General features: G+C 40.4%; 1 protein-coding gene across 1 annotated transcript in view; it reads left to right on the top strand.

Annotated features, from left to right (window-relative positions):
* Positions 1-25,713, top strand: part of CWH43 (cell wall biogenesis 43 C-terminal homolog) — a 51,373-nt gene that overhangs the window by 22,933 nt on the left and 2,727 nt on the right. The window contains 6 exon segments of the mRNA XM_036852858.1: positions 3,405-3,484; positions 5,059-5,164; positions 6,230-6,365; positions 14,415-14,559; positions 20,021-20,082; positions 25,195-25,350. Of these exon segments, the coding sequence (XP_036708753.1) occupies positions 3,405-3,484; positions 5,059-5,164; positions 6,230-6,365; positions 14,415-14,559; positions 20,021-20,082; positions 25,195-25,350 (685 nt within the window).

Here is a 25,713-nt window from a genome sequence, read left to right as displayed (position 1 = left end):
TCACCACCTAGAGGGGTGGGATAGGGAGGGTGGGAGGGAGACGCAAGAGGGAGGGGATATGGGGATATACGTATGCAGATAGCTGATTCACTTTGTTATTCAGCAGAAACTAACACAACACTGTAAAGCAATTATACTCCAATAAAGATGTTTAAAAAAAAAGCATTTTATTATAAAGCATAAATTTTCAGACATATGAGATTAAAGAGTATGATGAACCCTCATGTACCCTTAAAGCAGTTCCAACAATTATTAACATTTGCTAATGTTGTTAGTACCTATCTTCCTTATATTTTTTGGTAAAATACTTTAAAGCAAATCTCTGATATTGTATTTTTTCAACCATAAATACTCTGTATTAGTTTTGTTTCACTTCTAATGTAGATTTAACAGGTAGGATTTCCAAAATATTTTGTTGTAATAGTTGAGACCATTTATTTCATTTCTTGTTCTTTTTTGGGAGATTTAATATGTTAATGTTTGGAATATTGATGAGCTGGAAACTCAGGCATGAAATTAGTTTACTATTCAGTCTGACTCATCTCAAAATATACTAGATTAAATAAAAATGTTTATTGAATGTGTAACATTTGCAGATAGTGTATTAGGATATAACATACTGCATAACTCCATAGCATTATGTAGAATACAAAGATATGTAAAAACTGGTCTCTACCGTCAATGACTTGATGCTTTACTAGAGAAGACAGAATCTTATGGTGTAAAGAGCTAAAAAACAATTAAGAAGCTAAATAAAATTTTAATATATTTCTAAAAGAAATGTCATGAAGCAGTAAGATCATTAGATAAACCCCTTCATATATGTTCCATCATAATTTGAAAAAGTTATATTAAAATTTAGGGGAAAAATTTAAATTTAGGTGGTTTTTTTTTTTTTTTTTTTTGTATGTATTCTTACACTTTAGGTCTGTCCCTTGAAATCAGCATCTGGCGGCTTTTGTTTGTTTGTTTTTAGTCCTGATAATCTTTGTCTTTATTATTACTATTATTATTAAATTATTTAATTCATTCATCAAATTGAGGCACTTGAAACAACTTATTTACAAAGTTGTTTAGATAGCTTTGTATGATTTTCCAAAACAAGCTTTATTTTTTGGACCCATTTTTGGTTCACAGCAGAATTGAGCAGAAAGTACAGAGATTTCCCATAGGACCCTCTGAGCCCACATATACACAGCCTTCCCTGCTAGTGACCTGCCCTACCACAACTGATGAACCTACAATGAAACAGGACTATCACCCAAAGCCCTTTGTTTACATTAGGACTCATTCTTGATGTGGTACATTCTGTGGTTTTTGATGAACGTATAATGATATATATCCACCATTGTAATATCATATGGCATAGTGTCACTGCCTTAAAAATCCTCTGTGCTCTGCCTGTTCATCCCTCCCTCCCCCTGCCAATGGCAATAACTGTCTGCTTTTTTAAAAAAAATTAATAGATTTTATTTTTCAGAGCAGTTTTAGGTTTACAGACAAATTGAGCAGAAAGTGTGGAGTTCCCATATACCGGCTCACACTCCCACCTCCTCAGTTTCCACCATTATTAACATCTTGCATTATTGTGGTGCATTTGTTACAATTGATGAGCCAACATTGATACATTATTATTCACTAAACTCCACAGTGTACATTAGAGTTCACTTTTTCTTTTATGTGTTCTGTGGGTTTTGACAAATGTATAATGACATTTATCCACTATACAGTATCATACAGAATAGTTTCACTGTCGTAAACATGGTAATGTGCTCAACCAGTTCATCCTTCCCTCCTTCCTCCAGACCCTGGCAACCACTGATCTCCTTACTGTCTCCATTGTTTGCTTTTACTAGAATGTCAATCTTTGTCTCTTAAAATTTATTTATTTAGTTATTTTATTTTTGGCTGTTTTGGGTCTTTGTTTCTGTGCAAGGGCTTTCTCTAGTTGTGGCAAGTGGGGGCCACTCTTCATCGCAGCGCGCGGGCCTCTCACTGTCGCGGCCTCTCTTGTTGCTGAGCACAGGCTCCAGACGCGCAGGCTCAGTAGTTGTGGCACACGGGCCCATTTGCTCCGCGGCATGTGGGATCTTCCCAGACCAGGGCTCGAACTCGTGTCCCCTGCATTGGCAGACAGATTCTCAACCACTGCGCCACCAGGGAAGCCCAATCTTTGTCTCTTAACTTGAAATGTAATTTATTTTTGTCATGATTTCCCTTGTGTTATGATTTATTTCCATACTCTTACTTTGTTTTTGCTTTTTCTACTTTCTCTAGGCATATTTTTCCTCTTTTTTCTTCTTGCTTTGGCATTGATTGGGTTTCCTTTTTCCTTTTTTCTTATCCTTCTCCTCTCCACTCCTCTTTCTAGGTTGGAAATTATACCTTCAATTTCTTTTTTTCAGTAGTTGGTTATTTTTGTCTCAGAACATTAAAGATAGTATTCCCCTATCGTCTGACTTCCATTTTTGCCTTGGGAAGTCAGCCATCAGTGTAATCTTTGCTCTTTTGAAGATACAGTGGCTTTTCTCTCTGGCAGCATTTAAGATTTTTCTTTGTTTTGGTGTTCTGAGTTTCACTGTAATACATCTGGATGCGGATCCAGCCCCTCCCTTACTTGCGAGTGTTTGGGCTTTTTGAATCTTAAGAGTCATGTTTTTTTATCAGTTCTGGAAAATTCTCAGCATTATTTCTGCAAATATTACCTCTTCCCCATTCTTTCTCTTCTCTCCTTTTTTGACTCCAGTTAGATATGTGTTGGATCTTCTTATTCTCTTCTTCATGTCCCTTAACCTCTTTCATATTCTCTACCTTTGTTTTTAAGCTGCCCCTTGTACTAGTTCTCCATTAAGTTTTGTCTAATCTGCTTTTTATCTTGTCCATTGAGTTTCTAATTTTAATTGTTATAATTATTATATAATTTTATTTCTAGAAGTCTATTTAATTTCTTTACAAATTTTCTTGCCCATTAATTTAATCTCATATTTCTTAGTTATCCCATTGAATATCCTCTTTTATTTTTCTAAACGTGTTAAGCATGCTTATTTTATATTCGATTCTAAAATTTTTAATATCTGAAGTATTTTGGGTTTGATTCAGCAGGGTGTTTTTGCTGTGGTTCCTGCTCATGGAGACTTGCTTTCTGGTGTATTATTTCTTGTATATATTTGTGATTTATTTTTATTTTAGTTCATGGTTCTTGGAACATTTTTAGGGAAGCTTCTTTGAAACCTGAGTTTAAAGTATGGGTTATATATGCGTGTCACACATGAAAATTAACCTAGGAACTAGACATTGCCCCTTTGCATAAAATCTTGGCCAATAAATTCAATATTTTCATAAAATTATTTTTTTAAAAAAGAAACTTAGTTTCTTCTAAACAATTATTTCTGGTTTCTGTTTAGTTTTGTGGCTGCTTGTTGGTGTGGGGTTGTTGGGATTAGGACTATGGCATAAAACCTATGAGAAGAAATTGGGAAGAGGGGTAAGTCATTAAAAGTTTTGATATAGAATTTTATATGATATACGGCCTACAGAGCACAGAAAGGAGTTCTGACTTTATTTTTCTTGAATTGGAAGCCACCAGAATATTTCAAGCAGGAGCATGAAGAAACATGATATATATTAACTTGGCTGCTCTGTGAAGAATGGATTGTAGAGTAGAAGCAGGGAGATAAGTTATGAGGCTTTTTCAGTTGTCCAGGAGAGAGACCCTGGAAGTTTGGATGGGGGCCGTGGCCCTGGAGTTGGAGAGGAGTGGATAGACTTACAATATATTTTGAAAGTAAAGCTGATAGGAGTTGCTGATGGATTAGATGACACTGAAGGAGAAGAAGGAAAGAATCAAGGATGACTTCTATGTTTTGGCTTGAGCAACTGGGTGGAGGGTGGTAGCATTTACTGATGTGGGAATAACAGGTTTTGGAGTGATGAGAGCCAGAGTTAATCATAGGTATGTAGTTACGTGAAAAGGCATAGTTTGATTAATATAATCATGCCTCTTGAAGTCTCTCTTGATGGTTCTGTTCTCTTTATAGGACATTCGGTAAACTGAATAATATCTCTTGCATAGAGATGAGATTCACACCCCACTGCTGTAGCACAATGAGCTGTTTAGGTTAAGTGGTGGCCCTCCTATGCAAAGAGGTGGTGCTTACCCTTCTCTCAGCTTGATCTTGTATGTTCCACTTTGAGTTATTTTTTTCAGTTGTGGTGATAGAGTTGGTCTAATCTGGCCATACTCTTTCACAGGATCCCTATTGTTGATCGGTTGGTATTAGTTTGAAATAGATGGTTAGGGTTGGGCACTGCATTCTCTGACTGGGCCCATGGGCTCAAAAGAGGACTCCAGAGGGTGCTGTGCTCCTGAACCTTGGCCTTGCCAGCGCAGTGGGGAGCAACACCGTGTATAACTCAGAGTTGGCAGACCACTCTGTAAATATGGTAAAGGACTCTGTGTATCCCTCTGTGGTCTCATTCTCTGATATAAGGGTAACCTCTTCCTGCATATGCTTGTTATCGTATTCATGCATTTCTTTATATTGTTACTACACATGACACACCTCTATACAATATTGTATTTTTCCATGTTTTTAACTTTATCTAAATAACATCTGACATATATATTTTGCAACTTAATTTTTTATTTAAAATAATCCTGGTGAGATTCATCCATATGGAAATATGTAGCCCTAATTCATTTATTAGGGCTGTGTAGTATTCCATTTTATGTATGATCATTTTTTTATTCATTTTCCTATTTTTCCTATTGAAACAACAGCCAGGTTGTTTCTAATTTTTTGCTATTATAAACAATGCTTATCAGAAATATCACTTTCCAAACATTCTTCCTAACTTCCAAGCCTAAGGTAGAAATTCACAGATTATAAAATACCTACTAGCAAATATCTCTGTATTATTATGCATTAGCTGTGGGCAGATGCCTAAAAAATATCCTTTGCTGAAATATGAATTTTGGTGGAGAGAGGTGGAGAAGAGTGGATCGCTGAAACTGCCATTGTTCATTCATCCTAAATTATCATTAAAACAATTCCTCAGGCACCAGCCACAGAGGTCTCTGCTGCCATCTGGCCTTTCAGGTTTGGCTTTGACAATGAAGGATGGTCTAATTTAGAAAGATCAGCTCAACTGCTCAGTCAAGCAGGTAAGTCTTACTGAAATTATTTCCAGGTTTTGAGAAACTCCTACTGTTATGTTTATTTTGACCAAGATCATAAGTAATAGGAAGAGGGTTTGCTGGGTCATAAACTAATCTCTTAAAAAGGCTTTACTTTGGTGGGCGGCTACAGGAGGATTAAGCTTCTGTAACCACATCTGTGTTTGCTTGAGAGCAATTAATTCAGTTGATTCTGAACAAAGTCTCATACTGGGTATCTGCAGGAGAATCTTGTCATGCCTTTGCTCTTGGAAATGCCCCTGCTGGTGGCTCCTGTCACTTGGGAACCCACTGTTGGGGACCAGAAAACTGTCAGATTAAAAGGCAGAATGGGTTGGAGTGATGCTCATTTGCAAATCAAATTGCTTTCAAGAGCCTGAGGGCCAATTTTATTTGTTTCCATGCCCTGGGGTACTCATCTTTGGATGAAGCATCCTTTAAAATATGTGGGTGTTTGATTCTTAGATCAACAACATGGAGAATGGAGCAAGAGACTTAAAGGGCTAAACTGTTCTAGTTATTCCTAATGATAAGCATGTCTCCTGAGAAATAGCTGAGGGTCTGTATGATTCTAATGCCATTAAGAAATTTCTCTGGCCCTTAGTCCTTTAGTCCTGATTACAAGCCTCTGGGGCAAATCTGACCAGGGTATCTGAATAAACTTACTTCTGTGTCAATACAATGGAGGTGTTTGCCCAGGAATAAAACACTACTGTATACTCTATTGTTTCTGAACATAAATTGGATATTTGAGAAAGGTATTAAGCTTATTTGAAATTTGGGGAACGATGTTAATATTTGAAAATTTAGAAAAGTTATGTTTTTATCCTTTCCTACATTTCCTCAAGGTGTCCCATGTTTTAATTGTGTTCTAAATATGGTAAAAAAATTTTTACAGCTCAGATTTGAACCAGTTCACTTTAGTAACTCATTAGGAATTACTTTGGTTTTTTATTTACGAGTAAAGGCAGGGGATTAAAGAATCAAGTTTTGCTAATTGTTTTTACATTGCTATGGTTAATCACCATGTGCATTTTTTTTTTTTCTGAACAGGTGCAGATTTCATTACAATTTTGGAGAGCGACGCTTCTAAGGCCTATATTGGGAACAATGACCTGACCATGTGGTTAGGGGAGAAGCTGGGTTTCTATACCAACTTTGGTCCAAGCGCAAGGGATCACACTTGGGGGTGAGTGTCCCTTCGGAATTAATCCCAAACATATCCCTGAAAGACTAGGCAGCATAGACTTGGAGTGGATAGTTGATATTGTTATACCTTAGTCCTATGAATATGTCCCAGTGATGCTTCTTGGAGGATGAGGAGGTGCTGAAGATATGCATATTCCATCCTGTTTTAATGGTTTCCCTTTCGCTGGATACTTTCAGTTCTTCACTCTTATAAAAACCATTTAGTGTAGGAGCTGAAGTTACAGCACTAAACGTGTCTGTCCTGGACGCTGTCCTCATGGAGCTTACATTATAGTGTGAAGAGACGGAAAATAATCATGGACACACAGAAATAAATAATTTGAGATAATGGTAAGTGCTGTGTGGAAAAGGAGAGCGGCTGGGTGGGCAGGGCAGCGGGGGATGCTGCTGTAGGTAGCGTGGTCAGGAAGGTCTCTCTGCCGACCCCGAGATGAGGAGGACCCAGGACCCGCTGTGGGAGGAGCCAGTGTAAAGACTTGAGTCTGGGTCAGTCCTGGTGTGCTGGAGCACAGGGTTTGAGGGGGAGCTAGTAAGAAAGGAGGTCAAAGGTGTGCCCCTGATCTTACAGGTCCCATAAGCCATGCTTAGCACTGATTTAATTCAGTTTTTAAAAAAAATAAATTTATTTATTTAATTTTATTTATTTTTGGCTGTGTTGGGTCTTTGTTGCTGCACGCGGGCTTTTCTCTAGTTGTGGCGAGCGGGGGCTACTCTTCGTTGTGGTGTGCGGGCTTCTCATTGCGGTGGCTTCTCTTGTTGCAGAGCACGGGCTCTAGGCGCACGGGCTCTAGTTGTGGCTCATGGGCTCTAGAGCGCAGGCTCAGTAGTTGTGGCGCATGGGCTTAGTTGCTCCGCGGCAAGTGGGATCTTCCCGGACTAGGGCTCAAACCCGTGTCTCCTGCATTGGCAGGCGGATTCTTAACCACTGCGCCACCACGGAAGCCCTTTAATTCAGTTTTGATAGGAAACCACTGGAGGATTGTAAACACAGGAGCAATCTGATCTGATTTACATTTTTGAAAGATCATTCCGGCTGTTCCTAGAAAAACAGATTGTCAGGGGGCAGGAGTGGGAGCAGGGAGACAGGTGATGAGGTAGAGGCATTAGCACAGGTAAGAAATGACAGTGGGAGCCGTGGAGATGGAGAGAAGGGGGCAAACTCAGGAGCTATTTTGGAGCAGGGCTGACAGGACTTCCTGATGGTTTAGATGTCAGAGCTGGAAGTGACAAGGATACACCAGGGTGTTTTACCTGAGTCCCTGATAGGAGATGATGCCATTTAATGGGACAGGAATGACCGGGTGAGCATCAGGATTGTGCTAAATTGAAGATGCCCCTGGACGGTCAGGTGACGTCCATAGGTGCTTGTGTGCAGCCTGGAGGGCTGAGTGGGACAGCACAGGCTGGCCATGTGCATTCAGGGATCATCACTGTAGGCATGGTTCTGTCAGAGGAACTTCAGGAGGCCAGACAGTGTGCTCAGCCTGAGGTCTGAGCTCTGATCATCCTTTCCACATGTAGTTCTTTGACTTAGAGTGAGGCGGAACTGGTTTTCCTATCTTTTTCGGACCATTTGTAATTTCTAATTTTGTAAATTGTTGCTCTGTGTCCTGGCTGGCAAGGTCGCACATTCTCAAATGCGTTGATTAATATTAGAATTGTTTATGCAGATAAGTTGCCAGAGTAACAGTGCTAGTAAAATGGAGCTTGTGTATCCTAATTCTGCCCTTTTCGTGTTTCCATAACACGTATTAAACAGAGTTGATAGTGTTGTGCTTGGTGACACAGTGAGACATGCTGAATAGCCCAGACGCAATGAACAGTCCGGCAGACTGCCCCATACCTCTCCGCCACATTATTGCTCTCAGTGCCCCTCAGTGGGATGCCTGAAGTGTGTGCATCCCTCTTGAACACATATTCTTAGTCCTGTTTGCATGATGTGGTGGGACCAATAGTGAAGCACGTGTTTCTTTCCATTCGAGTACAGGATTATGGTTTTGTCAAGATACCGGATTGTGAAATCAGAGCATCACCTTCTTCTGTCACCAGAGGGCGAGATTGCACCAGCCATCACTCTGACTGTTAACATTTCCGACAAACTGGTGGATTTTGTTGTGACCCACTTTGGGAACCACGAGTGGGTTTCTTTGGTCTTTCTCGAAGTACACAAATGCCAAGACATATTATTAACACATTACTTTGACTTCCATGCATTGACCTTTCTTACTTTCTTCTTCCTTTTTTTTTTTCCAAAGTATTTTTCTCTGTGTTGCTGGTTTTAAAAATCAGGCATAGAGGGAGTTCCCTGGTGGCCTAGTGGTTAGGACTCTGGGCTTTCACTGCCAGGGCCTGGGTTCAATCCCTGGTCCAGGAACTGAGATCCTGCAAACCACCCCCCCCCAACAAAAAAAAAGAAAAAGGAAAAAAAATCAGGCATAGAAACCTTTGAGATGCAGGCAGTCCTTAATGATGGTACAAGGCAGCATGATGGCCATGTTAGCCAGCAATTACTGAGCAGGTGCTGTGCTAAGTGCATTATTGTATTTAATCTTCATTTTGTATAACGTTAGTACTATTATAGCCCCATTTTACAGATAAATAAACTAGACTGAAGGTTAGAAGACTTGTCCAACCCGGGTCACACAGCTAGGAATTAAGTAGACCCAACTCAGAGCCTGCAAGTGCTTGAAACCGCATGGTAAACCAGACTACGGAAAGATGAAATTCCCTTTTCCTACAGGATTACTCCAGTTGGAAGTACCGTTGGAATTTGAGGGTACTAAATAACATTTCCTTTTCCCTGAAGTTTTCAGTCAACTGAGAGGCAGGCAGAGGAATCTGGCAGGAGGATCAAAATATCTCTTTTGATTCCGATGAACGTATTTGGACAACATGGCTTAAGTGTGTCCACATGGACCTGCTAATACATTCCCCCAACAATACATGATGCTGGCTCCCCCAAAGCAGCTGACCTACCTGGCAGGGGCAGAGTCCGCCCTGTCAAACTCTCCCCTTAGTGGAGAAGATAACGCAAGGAAACACCCCTTCCACAAACCGGCAGGTTCCAGGGAGAAGAGTGAGGAGGTGTTTGAGACAAGCATGCCCAGTTCATTCTTTTTTTTTTTTTTTTTTTTTTTGATTTCTTTCCTCTGATAATTTCTCTTCTGCTTATGCGTAATTGTTCCCTTCACTAATACCCATAGCAATTTGTACTTCCTCTTTTTTTTAAAAAAATTAATTATTTATTTGTTCATTTATTTATTTATGGCTGTGTTGGGTCTTCGTTTCCGTGCGAGGGCTCTCTCCAGTTGTGGCAAGCGGGGGCCACTCTTCAACGTGGTGCGCGGGCCTCTCACTGTTGCGGCCTCTCTTGTTGCGGAGCACAGGCTCCAGACGCGCAGGCTCAGTCATTGTGGCTCACGGGCCCAGTTGCTCCGCGGCATGTGGGATCTTCCCAGACCAGGGCTTGAACCCGTGTCCCCTGCATTAGCAGGCAGATTCTCAACCACTGCGCCACCAGGAAAGCCCCCCCAGTTCATTCTTACAAGCTTAATTAATTAGAAAAATCCTCCCAAGAAGTAAACGGTGAGAGGGAGAGAGGCCAGAGATGATTTTCTAAGTCGGTTCCCCTCCAAGGAGACACGAAGAATGGGGAATGAATTTTATCCCCAAAGAATAACATTCACAACCAGTGACTTAGTACTGAATAAATCACGAATAATGCCAGAAATATGTTGTTAAAACAAAGATAAAAGTATATAATTTATACTCTACCATACTAAACATTCTCTAATAGTAATTGAAAACACACATGCAAAGTGCTTAGCACTATAAAATACAGCATATGGGCCCTGTCCACATTAGTGACACAAGAGGCCACAGAGCTTTACAGTGACATATAGAACATTAGAAAAACAACAAACAAAATACGGGTAGCAGACATATTCGTTTTGTTTAGGTGAAACTTACAGTATGACAGAACCCAACATTGTTGTACTGTAAGTTTCACGTAAACAAAATGAGTATGTCTGCTACCCATGTTTTCCTATTCCCTTTTTCTCGCAGTATTACATGGATCTGTGAAAGCGTACTTGACTATTTTCTGAAATAAGTCAGAGCATAAGGAATATAAACTAACCATTCAAATGTAATTAATGTGAACTGTTTGGTAATCGGACTCTTGCTGGTCTTCTTAGAAATGGGAAGGGTGTTTGGAGGACGGATGGTATAGACAGTCCACATCTCTGTAAAAAGATGTTTGAAGAAACGCCTTCTGTTTCTCCCAGCAATTTTCAGGTTGCAAGTATAGGCATTCAGACATCATTCTACTGAGCTTAAATTGCACTTGAATTGGGTTTATCTTTCAAAAAATAGGCACTTTTGTGTTTAAAGGTTGCAAGGTCTCAACCTAAGAAACAGTTGAGTATACTCCATCCTGTTTTCCTTTGCTTTTTTTCCCCTGCCCCCTTTAACTTCCTCTGACCTCTGAAATGTGAAGAATAGACTTGTGAGGGAAGAGCAGACTAAAAGATAGCCCTCAAATTGTTTGGAAAAGAGGAGAGAAGGATTACCTTTTCTAACTTTCTATTAACCACATATTTAAAGCCCTGTAACTAACAACATACCCTTTGCTTGCTACCTTACTCACTTGATTTAATAATAATGATGCCAACCACAGCAGTAATGGTAATAGCTAGCACCTGTCGAGGAGATGTGACTGTAAGGGAAGGGAAGGGAAGCAGTATAGTTTAATGGCTAAGAGCATGAAACTCCAGAACCTGGAATCAGACAATCTGGTTTGAATCCTAAGTCAAGGTGTATGCTTCACCAAATTATTTAACTATCTTGAGCCTCAGTTTTCCCATCTGTAAATCAGGAGCGATAATCCTACTTATAGGATTCTTGAGGGAATTAAATACGATATATTATCTCATGCAAAGTATGTGACTAGAGTAACTGCTCAATTAATACTGGCCATTATTATTAAAGCAAATCAGACACCTCTAAGTGTGAAGCGCATTGGGCAGCTTTAAAAAAAGTCATTCATCAAACTCGAATCAAGCATCTATTGTGTCCCAAGCACAGTGCCAGGTGCAGCCTTTTCCCTTAGAGCCTTAGCTCTTGTCTCACTCTTTAGAAGCCCTGTCCAGTCCCAACAAGTGACATGAGAAAGTTCATGTTTCAAATAATTTGTGAAGCCATCACTACATATTTTTGCTTACCTTTGTTTTTATAATACTAGATTAAAAATTCTTACTCTGAAAAAATATTTCATGATTTCATTTTCTAGTGATTATGGCATATAAACATGAAATCATATTAGGAATGAATTACAGAATGCTTATGCATGTTATTAGCTGATTCAACGGGATTTCTAAAATTACTGACGACACAAAAATCTCTTTACAACCAATAAACAGAAAATAGCAGCATTCCTTAGAAGTTACTTAGGTATACACCGTAACTAAAATTGGTATTATTTTAGGTAATTAACTGAGCCACCAGTTAATCACCATGTTTGTTTCTTATAACATGCATAAATGTAGAAAGAAGAAACAGCACAGAACCTGTAGTCTGTAGTTACAGTTTTGGTTCTGTTGTAAGATAAACTCAGTGAGCTCCAGTTCCCTTGTCTCTGAAAATCAGATAAAATTATTTTTTCTAGCCCACATCATATGGCTATTGGGCTGATCAAATATCACCAGATAAGAAAACATAAAACATGTGTTCAATCTCTCTCTTTCTCCCTCTCTCCTAATTCCTCCCCCTCCTTTCTTTATACCCATACATACATATAGGTTTTACTTTTATTATTATCACTGGATAAAATTTATCTCCTGAGAAAATGTAAAGCCAAATTCACAGATTATTTTCCAATAATATATTACTAAAACATATTTGAATGAAAGCTCTATCCGTGGTGCAGTGACTTTGGCATTCTCTAGATTGGATTTGAATCCCAGTTGTGTGTCAGAAGGAATAGAATTCACTGCAGACTTAATGAAGGGACTACTTACCACGATGTTGGAAGGGTCAGAGGAACAGATAAGAGATGCTAAGGTACTCAGACACTAGTAATGGTGGGGAATCAGTACCATCCTTAGGGCTGAAGGGACAGGTAGAGGAAACAGTGTTCCCAGAGCCCCGTTTGATCTGGAACCAGAAGAGGGGCCACCAGGCATGAGGAATGCAGCTCGAAGAAATACTCCAATTTCTCTCTCTTCCTACCCAAACCTCACTGGAAATTAGTAGACAAGGAAGCCCAGGAGATGAAATCTGCAGAGACCAGCCTCCAGGGCATAGAGAAGGGCTGGGAATGGATCTAGGCAAAGATGTTTAGCAAATGGTCATCCTTTTCACTCTTCTGTTTCTTTTTTTTTTTTTTTAAGTTTTGTTGTTGTTGTTAATTATTTATTTATTTATTTATTTTTGGCTGTGTTGGGTCTTTGTTTCTGTGCGAGGGCTTTCTCTAGTTGCAGCGAGCGGGGGCCACTCTTCATCGCGGTGCGCGGACCTCTCACTGTTGCGGCCTCTCTTGTTGTGGAGCACAGGCTCCAGACGCGCAGGCTCAGTAGTTGTGGCTCACGGGCCCAGTTGCTCCGCGGCATGTGGGATCTTCCCAGACCAGGGCTCGAACCCGTGTCCCCTGCATTGGCAGGCAGATTCTCAACCACTGCGCCACCAGGGAAGCCCCACTCTTCTGTTTCTTGAGACAGCTTTTAATAGTGCTCAGCTGTCTATACGTAAGAATGGCTAAGCTTAGTCCTGTCTTCTGATCCTACGTCAGTGAGGTTTCTCCAGTCTTCTCAGCTCTCGGTGATCTCCCTCTGTCTTCCTTTGTCATTGATTTTTCTTAACAGTCATTTATTAGCTGTCATACGCTGTAAGTGCCTGTGTTGGTCTGCTGCCTATTTGCTTTTGGATCCATTCCTGGTTCAGCTCCCTTCCAGCTACAGATTGCAGGAAACCACATTTCCCAGAGTCTGTTGCCTTCTGGCTTCTGGGTAGGTTTAGCCAATGGGACGCACTAATGCAAGGCTGGAGGGCTGGAGGAGGGCAGGAGACAGAGTACTTCTCATTCTCTCTCTCTTCTTTCTCTGTTGTCTCTGGCAGCGGCTAAGTCTCTTCTGTGGCTCCAACTCCTCCTTCAGTGGCCCTGGATCCTTCCGAGTAGCTTCCTCCATAGTACCGTTTCCCACCAGTTAGGACTGGCTTGTGGACTCTGGGAATATCACCTCTTCCTGTTGTCCCTCTAGCCCTAGAGGTGGTAGTGGTTTCTCACTGTTACTAAACTCTAGTTGCTTCACTGATTCCTGTTTGGCTTCCTATCGCCTAGTAGCCAATCCCTTGTATTAAATTCACTTTGTTTGAAACACCTAGAGTGGTTTCAGTTTTTCTTGCTGGATCATGCAAATATGATGTCCCTGTTTTTCCCCAGACAGACTGACTATAAACCCCTCAGAGTCTTGATGTACTTGCCTGATTGTCTCAGTTACACACTTATAGTGCTTAGCATGATAAAAGCAGCACACTTAGCCAGTATTTGACCAGGAGAGCCAGGGAGGCTTTCAGAAACTGTTCAGTTGAAGGAGCTGAGTAGGTTAACAAACCTGGTGTGTTCTGTGAATGTTAGGATTCTCCCTCTTACCGGTACTCCTTGCTTTTTTTTTTTTTAAACTACTAATCTTTAGCTGTAATACTGATGACCAGGTCTTAGATTATTGTTATAATTTCTTCTGATGAAAAGTTGAGCAATTGCTGTTTTTAGATATTTATATCCACTCGACTCCAAATGATTTGTGGGGAAAGGTCATGTTGTTCTTGGTCAAAAGTTTGTCAGCCTGCTCAGTTGAAGCACTATAGCTGTCTTGCTCATTTGCATAACATTAAGTCAATGTGTCCTAGTAGGAATTATTCTGGGTTTGTGCAGTGTTTGAAGATATTCTTTGGGAACTTAGTTAGGTACCTAATATTTTTTAAAAATTGTTTTGCAAATACAGTAAAGAGGTATATTTTTGCATTTTTTCAGAGATGACCTCGATAGGAAACTTCAAGCTATTGCTGTTTCAAAACTACTGAAAAATAGCTCTGAGCAAGTGATATTTCTGGGATATATCACTTCAGCACCTGGTTCCAGAGATTATCTACAGCTCATTGAACGTGGCAATGTGAAGGTAACACAATCTTCATAGGATTTCTGATTTCTTAAATAAAGTGTTTCTTCTTCATGTTTTGAAAAACCTAACCCAACATTGTAATATATATCCTGATTATCTACTGCTGCATGGAAAACTACCAAAAAACATACTGGCTTTGAGTAGCATTCATCTCTTTGCTCATAAATCTGCAATTTGGACAGGACTTAGTGGGCACAGCTCATCTCTGCTCCACACAGCTAGGTGGCTCACCTGGGGACTGGCGGAGCCACTTTGCAGATGACACATAAGTGGCAAGTTGGTGGGGCTGTTGACTAGGAGCTCAGCTGGGGCTTCGGGCTCAGAGTCTTGCTTCCTCTCCATGGGCTGCTTGGGCTTCTTTCCTGCATGATGGCTGGGTTCTAAGAGTGAGTGTCCTAAGAGAACCAGGAAGTTTTATTGCCTTGTATGACCTCGCCTTGTAAGTCATATAATGTGAGTTCTGCTGTCATCACAAGCCTGCTCACATTCTTCAAGTGGAAGAAACATAAACCCCATCTCTCGGTGAGAGGAGTATCAAAGTCACATTATAAGAATGCCATATGGAAAGTGGATTATTATAGCCATGTTTAGAAAATACAATCTGCCACATTGTACAAGTTAATCATGATGAGAGTAAAAGATAAAATGGCATACAGAGAGGCTGGCTGATCAGGGCCTCACTAAATGACACTGAATTTGTCCTTACCTGTTCAGGTCCCAAACGGTTGAATTTCTCAGTGTATCCAGATACAATCATACTCTGGGAAACTGACAGACAAATCAAATCCTTGAGACATATATACACTAGAAGGTTAAATGCATTAGTTTATAATGAGAAATACAATTATTATATTTAGTTAAGCCCTATGTAGATTTCTTGGTCCTTTACATGTCTTTTTTTGTACTTCATTGTCTTGAGATAATATCTGCAAACAAAAAAACTTATCCATTTTATCAAGTGCTTGGAAAGACAGGTGAGAGAGAGTTGTATGATGAGGATATTCTGTATGTGACAGAAAACACAAAACGACAGTGGCTTAAATAAGAGAAGTATAGCTCTTCATGTAAAAGTCTGGGCTGGTGATTCACCACTGGTACGGCACTTTGTGGTATCGGGAGTGTGCTCCTTCTATCTTGTGGCTCCGCGTTACAAGGCTTCCACTCCCAAGTTTGCCTCATGGTCCAAGATGGCAGCATCCTTGTTCTAGTTAGCAAGAGGGAGGAAGGGATACAGAGGGGACCAAGAGCATATGCAAGTTATCTCTAAGGCAAATTCCAGGAAACTGACCTCTTCTACCTACATTTCATTGACTGGAATTTAGTCGTTGGCCATACCTCACTGTACGGGAAGTTGAGAGATGCAAAATTTAATCTTGATACCCTTATACCTAGCTAAAAATCCTACAACTTTGGAAGAGGGGCAAGGCAGATATTAGGGAGATGAGTTAATCTCTGCCCTAGTGGATAAGGCAGAAGTGGAGTCAAGATGGACTCCTAATTTTGGCTTTGGTCAGAGGGTTTATAATGGTGACCCTTATTATTATAGAGAATACATAAGGAAGAAGAGTTTTGCAAAGAAGATCAGTTCAGCTTTAGGTTGAATTGAGGCAACTGTGGGATATTAGTGGAGCTGTCCATTAGGCAGCTGGACATATGGATCTGGAACTGAGAAGGGCTGTCAGGACTAGAGATACAGATTAAGGGGTTGCCACCATCTAGGTGATCATTAAAACCATGGAAGGGGACGATATTGCTTATGGAGTTAGAGAATTGCAAGAGGAAGACCAAAGAAAACTCCTGATAGAGTCACATTTAGTGTGGCTACCATGGGGGTGATGGGTGAGGGAAGAGGAGGGAAATTATCTCAGAAAAGAGATTAAGGAGAAGTCAGAGGAGTAAGAGGAAAATCTGGAGAGTGGAATCACAGGGGTTGCATTAGTTATTTATTAGTGTATCACTGTGTAAGCTACAAACTTTAGTGGCTTAAAAAGAACAATGGTCCAATATCCTCATGACTCTGTGGGTCTACTGAGTGGTTTTCTGTTCTTGCCTGCATTCACTCGTGGAGTCAGCTGGTGGCTGTGGCTGGGGAGGTCTGACATGTCCCCACTCACTGGTCTGGGGCCTTGGTGCTGGCTGTTGGCTGGGCTTCTCTCTCTATGTAGTCTCTTATCACTCACTAGCCTACCTGGTGCCACATTTACCAGCTTTGTGACCTTGAGGCAAGTTATTTAACCTTTCTGGGCCTCAATGTCCACATCTATAAAGAGGGGATAGTAATACCTATTGTATCATAGGGTTGTTCTGAGGATGAAAATAAAGTAATGCCTGAAAAGCCCTAAGCCTTGCATGTAGGAGGCACTTAATAAGTGGTAGCTACATATTTGTATTGTGTACATCTGGCTGTATGTATCAAATCACATTAGATAAATGTATAGGTATATGGTCTATAAAGTATAGAAGAATACTAGACAAGATGATATTTGGCAAATTTAAGAAAAAATTGATTGTATCCTAATAAGAGAGAGAATGTGTGTGTGTGTGTGTGTGTGTGTGTGTGTGTAAGAGGAATTTTATTTGATTTTTATTTAATACTCTGTTGGGTTCCACTGGCACAGTCAGAAGCTGTGTCAAGATTGGCAGTGGACAGACACTATCAAACTCTTAGAGGTAAACATAGGCAGAACACGCTATGACATAAATCACAGCAAGATCCTTTTTGACTCACCTCCTAGAGAAATGGAAATAAAAACAAAAATAAACAAATGGGACCTAATGAAACTTAAAAGCTTTTGCACAACAAAGGAAACCATAAACAAGATGAAAAGACAACCCTCAGAATGGGAGAAAATATTTGGAAACGAAGCAACTGACAAAGGATTAATCTCCAAAATATACAAACAGCTCACGCAGCTCAATATCAAAAAAAACAAACAACCCAATCCAAAAATGGGCAGAAGACCTAAATAGACATTTCTCCAACAAACACATGAAAGGATGCTCAACATCACGAATCATTAGAGAAATGCAAATCAAAACTACAATGAGGTATCACCTCACACCAGTCAGAATGGCCATCATTAAAAAATCTACAAACAATAAATGCTGGAGAGAGTGTGGAGAAAAGGGAACCCTCTTGCACTGTTGGTGGGAATGTAAATTGATACAGCCACTATGGAGAACAGTATGGAGGTTCCTTTTTTTTTTTTTTTTAATTTATTTATTTATTTATTTATGGCTGTGTTGGGTCTTCGTTTCTGTGCGAGGGCTTTCTCTAGTTGTGGCAAGTGGGGGCCACTCTTCATCGCGGCGCGCGGGCCTCTCACTATAGTGGCCTCTCTTGTTGCGGAGCACAGGCTCCAGACGCACAGGCTCAGCAGTTGTGGCTCACGGGCCTAGTCGCTCCGCGGCATGTGGGATCTTCCCAGACCAGGGCTCGAACCCGTGTCCCCTGCATTGGCAGGCGGATTCTCAACCACTGCGCCACCAGGGAAGCCCTGGAGGTTCCTTAAAATACTAAAAATAGAACTACCATATGACCCAGCAATCCCACTACTGGGCATATACCCTGAGAAAACCATAATTCAAAAAGAGTCATGTACCACAATGTTCATTGCAGCTCTATTCACGATAGCCAGGACGTGGAAGCAACCTAAGTGTCCATCGACAGATGAATGGATAAAGAAGATGTGGCACATATATACAATGGAATATTACTCAGCCATAAAAAGAAACGAAATTGAGTTACTTGTAGTGAGGTGGATCGACCTAGAGTCTGTCTCACAGAGGGAAGTAAGTCAGAAAGAGAAAAACAAATACCGTATGCTGACACATATATATGGAATCTAAAAAAAAAAAAAAAAAAAAGGTTCTGAAGAACCTAGGGTCAGGACAGGAATAAAGACACAGATGTAGAGAATGGACTTGAGGACACGGGGAGGGGGAAAGGTAAGCTGGGACAAAGTGAGAGAGTGGCATGGACTTATACATACTACCAAATGTAAAATAGATAACTAGTTGGAAGCAGCCGCATAGCACAGGGAGATCAGCTTGGTGCTTTGTGACCACCTAGAGGGGTGGGATAGGGAGGGTGGGAGGGAGACCCAAGAGAGAGGAGATATGGGGATATATGTATATGTATAGCTGATTCACTTTGTTATAAAGCAGAAACTAACACACCATTGTAAAGCAATTATACTCCAATAAAGATGTTAAAAAAAAAAAGATTTGCAGTGGATTCTCATATAACTTTTTCTATTAGGAACTTTATTAATGCAGAGAGGAGTTTTAATCATAAATGCTTGAGTGAACAGATATTTCTCTTTAAGAAATGAATATTTAAATTCTGTAGTCTTAAAATTTGAGAGCAACTTTTTAAAACCTAATAAATAAAAAGATAGTAAAACATATTCATAGTTGATTAACCCCACTATATACAGTTGAATGACTAAATTTTTATCTCTTTCCAAGGCAAACAAGAGCAGTACCTTTAGAATTTATTTGCTTTTTTTATCATTAAAATTTTTTAATTTAATTTTTAAAATGTATTACAGTTTTTCCATGTATACAAAAGTCATAGTTGATATGTGTGTGATATGTAAGTAATAGTAAAGATCAATTAACAAGCATTCATGTGTCCACCACCAAGCTTAAGAAAAAAAATTAGTACATAATAAATTGTGGTGTGTTCTTTGTGATTTAAAAATATTTTTTAAATTAAATATTAATAGTAAAATTTAGTCAACATAGTCAAAAGTCAGGTATATTTTTTAAAAGCAGAAAATGAATATTTCTTTAATATAAAAGCTCCATATTTAGAGTTTTGCCAACACATTACAGAAAAAAATGTTTATGTTCTGATTTTCTGATGAAAAGTAACGCTGGTCTCAAGCTTTCAACGTCAAATAGACTCACGATTACTTCTGAAACGTGTGTTGCCAGTGACTCAATTTAACAAACAGAGTGAGCTCCTGCCAAATGCCAGCCTTCCTGCCAGGAACCAGGGAGCCTAGGTGATTGAGTCTTTCTGCTCAGGAAGGGGAGAGTGGAGACATCTAAACAATTAACTGTACGGAGTGGTGTAGCTGGTGCGCATAAAGGACTACACAGGATGACCGATGAGCATGCAGTCAATTCTGCTTGGGATGAGAGACTTGGAAACCTGTGCAGAGCCAGTACCGTGTTGTGATTGCTGCCTAACTCCCTCTCTAGACCACCTTCATGTTTTACTCCCAGCATCTCATACTGGGGCTAGATGGGCATATGGTAGGTGCTCCAAAAATATCTATAGAATGAATAAATGATTTTGACCTTAAAAAATCAGTAGGAGTCAGGCAGAGAAAATAGCAGGCACAAAAGAAAGGCATATTTATTACTGTAGCTCATACATTTTCTTGGCAATTCAGAATAGAGCACCGTTTTTAATGCTTTAAACATTCTCTTCTCTCTTCATTATTAGGATATTGACAGCACAGATCAAGACAGATGGTGTGAATACATTATGTATCGAGGGCTGATCAAGTAAGCATAGGTGTTTGATTGTTGTTTTTTTTTCTTTTTCTTTCTTCCTTTTTTTTTTTTTTGGATTGTTGTTTTTCTTAATATACTGTTCTTGTGATCTTTTGGGTCTATCCTGGAAGGAAAAACTTTCTGGAAGCAATTAGTTAATTGTGTTACTTTTCATAAACATTGATTTGACTAGTTACCCAGTTTAACATTTTTTTCAATGTATAGCCTAATGATTTAAGAAGGAGTAAATGGTTAAGCAAATTAAGTTTAATTATGCAAAGAGGATACTGTGTGAGTTATTAAGCATGATAATTATGTAACTGTCAGTACATGTTAGGAATGGCACCATTTTTGACTGTATGCCATGGTGGAAACAGCATGGACCGTGGACTTGAGTTCCAGCTTTGCCAGCTTCTAATCATGTAATCTTGGGTAAGGTAACTACCTTGTTGGAGCCACTACTATATTGTGGTGAGCTCTCAAGGTAGATTATACTTTTAAAAAATATCACCCCATGTCATCCCATATCAAAAAGTAAATATTATCCATATATATATAAAAATTCAAAAATACTGTAGCTGAAAGATCTCAAAATTCAAACACGTAACTGTGTAAATCTGTTTTGAAGGCAGTGTTGCTTTAAACAAAGCAAGGAGCACTTTAATATGAAAAAAGGGACTAATCAGTCAGTCACTTATTCAGCAAGTATTTATTAAATACCTATTACATGATTGGCATTGTTCTAGGCATTGGGGATATAACAGGAACAAAATAAAATCCTTGACTCGTGGAGCTTCCACTCCAGTGGAAAGAGACAGAAAGTAAGCACGTAAGGAATAGACTATGCCAGGTGGTGATAAATGTGATGAGAAGGATGAATAAAGCCAGGTAAGAAGGGTGGGGAGTGCCGAGGGTGGGCAGGGTCACTGTTCTGATGGGGTGCTGTTCAGGCAGCAGCCCGAATGAGGGGGGAGTCCGCCTGCATACATCCTGAGAAGAGCATCCAGGCAGAGGGAAGAGGAAGTGCAAGAGTTTGAGGAGGGCATGCTTGGTATTTTTGGGTAACAGTGAGGAGGCCAACACGGCTGGAGTAGAGTGAGATGGGAGGTGATGTGAGAGAGGTAAGGCGGGACAGATCTTGTTGACAGTGATGGATTCACAGGCCCCTCCACTTACAGGGTTCTTTAGTGGATGCAACATGCTGGAGACCATCCCTGAAACTCATCTTGAAATTCCGTTAGTACAGAATCTGTTTGGAGCTATTTGACCTGAGGACTCTTAACTACCCTCCTTGGGGCAGTGCTGGGAACTGTGGGACAGTGGGGGCTTCTAGGATGGACCTCTCTGGGCCTTAGTTCCTCCTCCATACAGAGCAGTTCATCACCCGGAGGCATCTTGGCATTGCCTGCCTGAAGAGGGGAGCTGGTGTGGAACTGATCACCTCTTAGGTAACCTTCTGTTCTAAGATCTGTGGTCTACATTGATGAAAGAAATGGTTGCCTTCTGGAGATGATATAGAATCACAGGGTCAACTTCTCTCCCTTTGGAGATATGGCTTGCTCACTTATGAGTCACAGTCTGGTGAAAGCAAACCATTAGGTTCTACTGTTCTTTACCCCATTTGCCATTCAACAAGTACTGATGGAGCATAATGTATCTCAGCCACCAGAGGTATAGCAGTGAACATTCAGAGAAGCATCCCTCAACTGGCTGAGGGAAGATAGACAATGATTGGAATGATGGAGTCAATAATTCCATTGTGTCTTATTTTAGGAGGTGATAACTATAGTGAGGAAAACTTGAGCAGGGTAAGGAACATCCAGAATATGGAGATGGGATGCAGTTGTAAATAGGGGCTTGGGTAGGTCTTAATGAGAAGTTGACATTAGAGCTAAGATTTGAAGGAGTGGCCCATGTGGCTGTCTGGGAGAAGACCTTTCCAGGTAGAGGGACCAGCTAGTGCAAAAGCCCAAAGGCAGGAGGGCTGATGTTTCTGAAGAAAAGGGATATTCGTGGGGCAGGAGTGTGTATATGGAGATGGAGGTAAAGGAGGTAAGTGGGGAGTGTGTGGGCAGCAAGGGAAGGGAGCAGGTCTTGTGGACTCTTATGAAGGACTTTGGATATTACTTCGTAAATTGGTTCCTGGATAATTTCATTGGTTCATATGCTTACTGAGGTGGCCAGGGAGGCCCCTGAGATGCTAAGCTCATTCTGGTTACACTAATAATTCAGAAACTCTAAAGACCCAGCACATGCCCATATGGCTGCAGGACAGAGAGCTTGACTATTATTTTGGTGTTTCCAAAACATTAAGGTGGGAGGGAGCATGCTAGTTTTGTAAAGTATATGATATCTCAGATTGAAAACACTGCTTCCGTTTAAATTCATATTAAAGTGGTTGCTTTAATGGGGATATTAGAATTTCTAGAAGACAGTTTATGATATAGACTGAAAAAGGTATATATTCAAGACGTAAAAATTGTTAGTTGCCAAGGGACAGGGGTATTTATAGTACCAGTGCCCATAATAGTTAATCACTGGGCTCTGTTTGTACATTTGTGGCCCAAGACCTTCTTTGTCTCTCCTTAGGAGAGTGGGATGGCAAATATATGTGTATATTTAGAAATATTTGGGGCTTCCCTGGTGACGCAGTGGTTGAGAGTCTGCCTGCCAATGCAGGGGACACGGGTTCGAGCCCTGGTCTGGGAGGATCCCACGTGCCACGGAGCAACTAGGCCTGTGAGCCACAACTACTGAGCCTGCGCGTCTGGAGCCTGTGCTCCGCAACAAGAGAGGCCGCGACAGTGAAAGGCCCGTGCACCGCGATGAAGAGTGGCCCCCGCTTGCCGCAACTAGAGAAAGCCCTCGCACAGAAACAAAGACCCAACACAGCCAAAAAACAAATTAATTAATTAAAAAAAAAAAGAAATATTTGGAGATATATATATATACACACATACATATAGTGACTATGACTGTCAGAGATGGTATAATAGTCTGCTTAGGCTGTCATAACAAAATACCATAGACTGGGTGCCTTTAACAACAGAAACTACTTTTCTCATGCTTCTGGAGACAGAGGGAAAGAGCATGCATGCTCTGTGATATCTCTTCTTTAAGGACACTAATCCTATTGGAACAGGGACCCACCCTTATGACCTCATTTAACTTAATTACTTTCTTAGAGGCTCTATCTCCAAATATGGCTACACTGGGGCAGGGGGTTAGGGCTACAGCATATGAATTTGGGGGGAGGAAACACAGATGTTTAGTCTGTAACAGACAGGAAGGTAATTTTGAAAATACCAAAATTAATGAAGTTAGGACTACTGTTATTCAGTTTCCGTCCACAAAACCAATTCTATAAGCTTTACCTTGATCATCTAATTCAATGCCCTGCTCTCAGTAGGCACTTAATAAATATTTACTGGACAACAACGAGAGAGTCCCTGTTTTAGTAGAAGATTTGGATTATCAGGTTCCTTATCGTCAAGGACTTTTTGAAGGCTGTGTCTATGAAATGGGTTAGAACTTTGATCTTAGAGATTTGGGAAATAAATAACCTAGATTTACTAGAGACAGTGACATAGAATTACAGGGAACTGCACAGATTTGGGACCTGAGCTTAGACAAATGCATTAACCTGTCAGACAACTCAGACCCACATCTGATGCCATCATAGCTCTTCTCTTACCTGCTGTGGTGGGCAGATTTGCTGCCTCCACTGGTTCCAGCTCTGGGTTTCTGTCTCTATTTTGTATGGAGTTACAGGTTTTAAGTGTTCCTCCTACTGCCACTGTGGCCCAAGCCCCCATCGTCTTTTACCTAAATTGTTGCAGTGGCCTCCTAACTGGTATCTCTGCTTTGATCCTTTCCCTGGAGTCTGCTCTCTACACAGTAGCCACTGCATCTTTGCACAAAACTCCTTGGATTACCATTTCATTCTCAGAAGAAAATCTCAAGTCTGTCAGGAAGGCTTTGCATCATCTGCTGCCCCCACCCCCGTGCAAACTCAGGTTCCCCCTATGCACTCCACTCCAGTCATTGTGGAGTTGGTTCTCAGAAAAGCCAAGCACATTCTACCCCAGGACCTTTGCATTTGCTGTTCCCGTTCCCTAGAACGCCCTTCCTCCAATACCTGTATGGTTTGCTCTCTCACTTCATTCAACTTTTTGCTCAAACGTCACTTTGTCAGAGAGTTATGCTCTGACCATCCAGTATAAAATAACAGCCTCTGCCACCTAGCATGCCCTGTCCTCTGTACTCTGCTTGTTCCCCCATAGTACTTGGGTACTGATCACCATACATATATACATATTTAATTTGTTCTCCCCAACTAGGATGAAAGCTCTATGAGGGCAAGACCTTCGTTTTGTTCACTGTTTATCCCCAGTACCTGAACAATGCCTGCATGTAGTAGGGACTGGCTATGTATTTGTTTTTTAAATAAATGAATGCCTGAAGCTGACATTTTTTAAGAGGCAAAGTATAAATAAAATAAAATGAATTCTTGGCTGCTTATGGTTCTCCCATTTTTCCATGTGAGCTTCTCTATAACTATCCAGATAGACAACATCTACAAAATGCTTTGAATTTCCTGGAGAACCAAAAGATGTAAGCAAAAACAAGATGTACAATTTTTTCAGACATGAAAATTGTGCAGTTTTTCAGGCATTAAAAATCTTTTATTTTAGATGTTTCATTGTGAATGAAAATGTGCATGAGGTTTTTTTTAGGTAAGAAAGAATTTAGGATTTTTTAAGGTAAGAAAGAATTTAGGCCTATGCTCCTGTCATTCTGAAGAATTCCTGCTATTGACGCAAAACAAATGTGTGAGAGGCAATTTGTACAGACAGAATATTCATTAGTGTAATAAAGTAGAGTCAGTTTGCCAAGTATGTTTAGTTAATTAAACCTATGTGCATATTCCTTATTCATTTATATCATAAAAGCAATATTTTGATAAATATTTAGAGTAATAAATCAAGTTAATTCTAGTGATATACAGAGTAGAGTTAGAAATGGGAAACTGGCTTAATAATGAAGGTGTTATCTATAATACTAGATCTCATCAGACTTCTGTATGATAATAAAATCTTTACAAACCATTTGTTTCTGCCACAGATTGGGTTATGCAAGAATCTCCCATGCTGAGCTGAGTGACTCTGAAATTCAGATGGCCAAATTTAGGATCCCTGATGATCCCATTAATTATAGAGACAACCAGAAAGTGGTCACAGACCCCAGGGAAGTTCCCGAGAAAATTCACTTCAATCCCAGGTGAGTGAGTTCCTTTATGTTGTGAACTACAGCTATGAGGTTGTCCATCCCCTCTCGGGACCTAAATATTACCTCACAATGAGCTACAAATTAGATTTGGTTCTAGAGGTTTATTCATGTTAAGGGAGCTCCTGGTAAAGATTATGACATCCTACTTGGGTTGAAGTTATGATCCCTGCTTTCTGGGATAGAGAAACGTGTTGAAGTCCCAACCTCAGGCAAAAAAGATCAATGGCACCATCACCGTCATAATAGCTAACATTAAAGTGTTTTTGTGTCCTAGACCCTGTTCTAGATGTGTCGTGTGTTGTCTCGATGAATCCACATTGGATCAGTCCTCTTGTTATCCCCATTTTAGAGGTA

This window comes from Balaenoptera musculus, chromosome 5 (genome assembly GCF_009873245.2).
Source record: "Balaenoptera musculus isolate JJ_BM4_2016_0621 chromosome 5, mBalMus1.pri.v3, whole genome shotgun sequence".
Classification (NCBI taxonomy): Eukaryota; Metazoa; Chordata; class Mammalia; order Artiodactyla; family Balaenopteridae; genus Balaenoptera; species Balaenoptera musculus.
The sequence above is the reverse complement of the archived record's forward strand: the minus strand, read 5'-3'. Positions and strand labels throughout refer to the sequence as shown.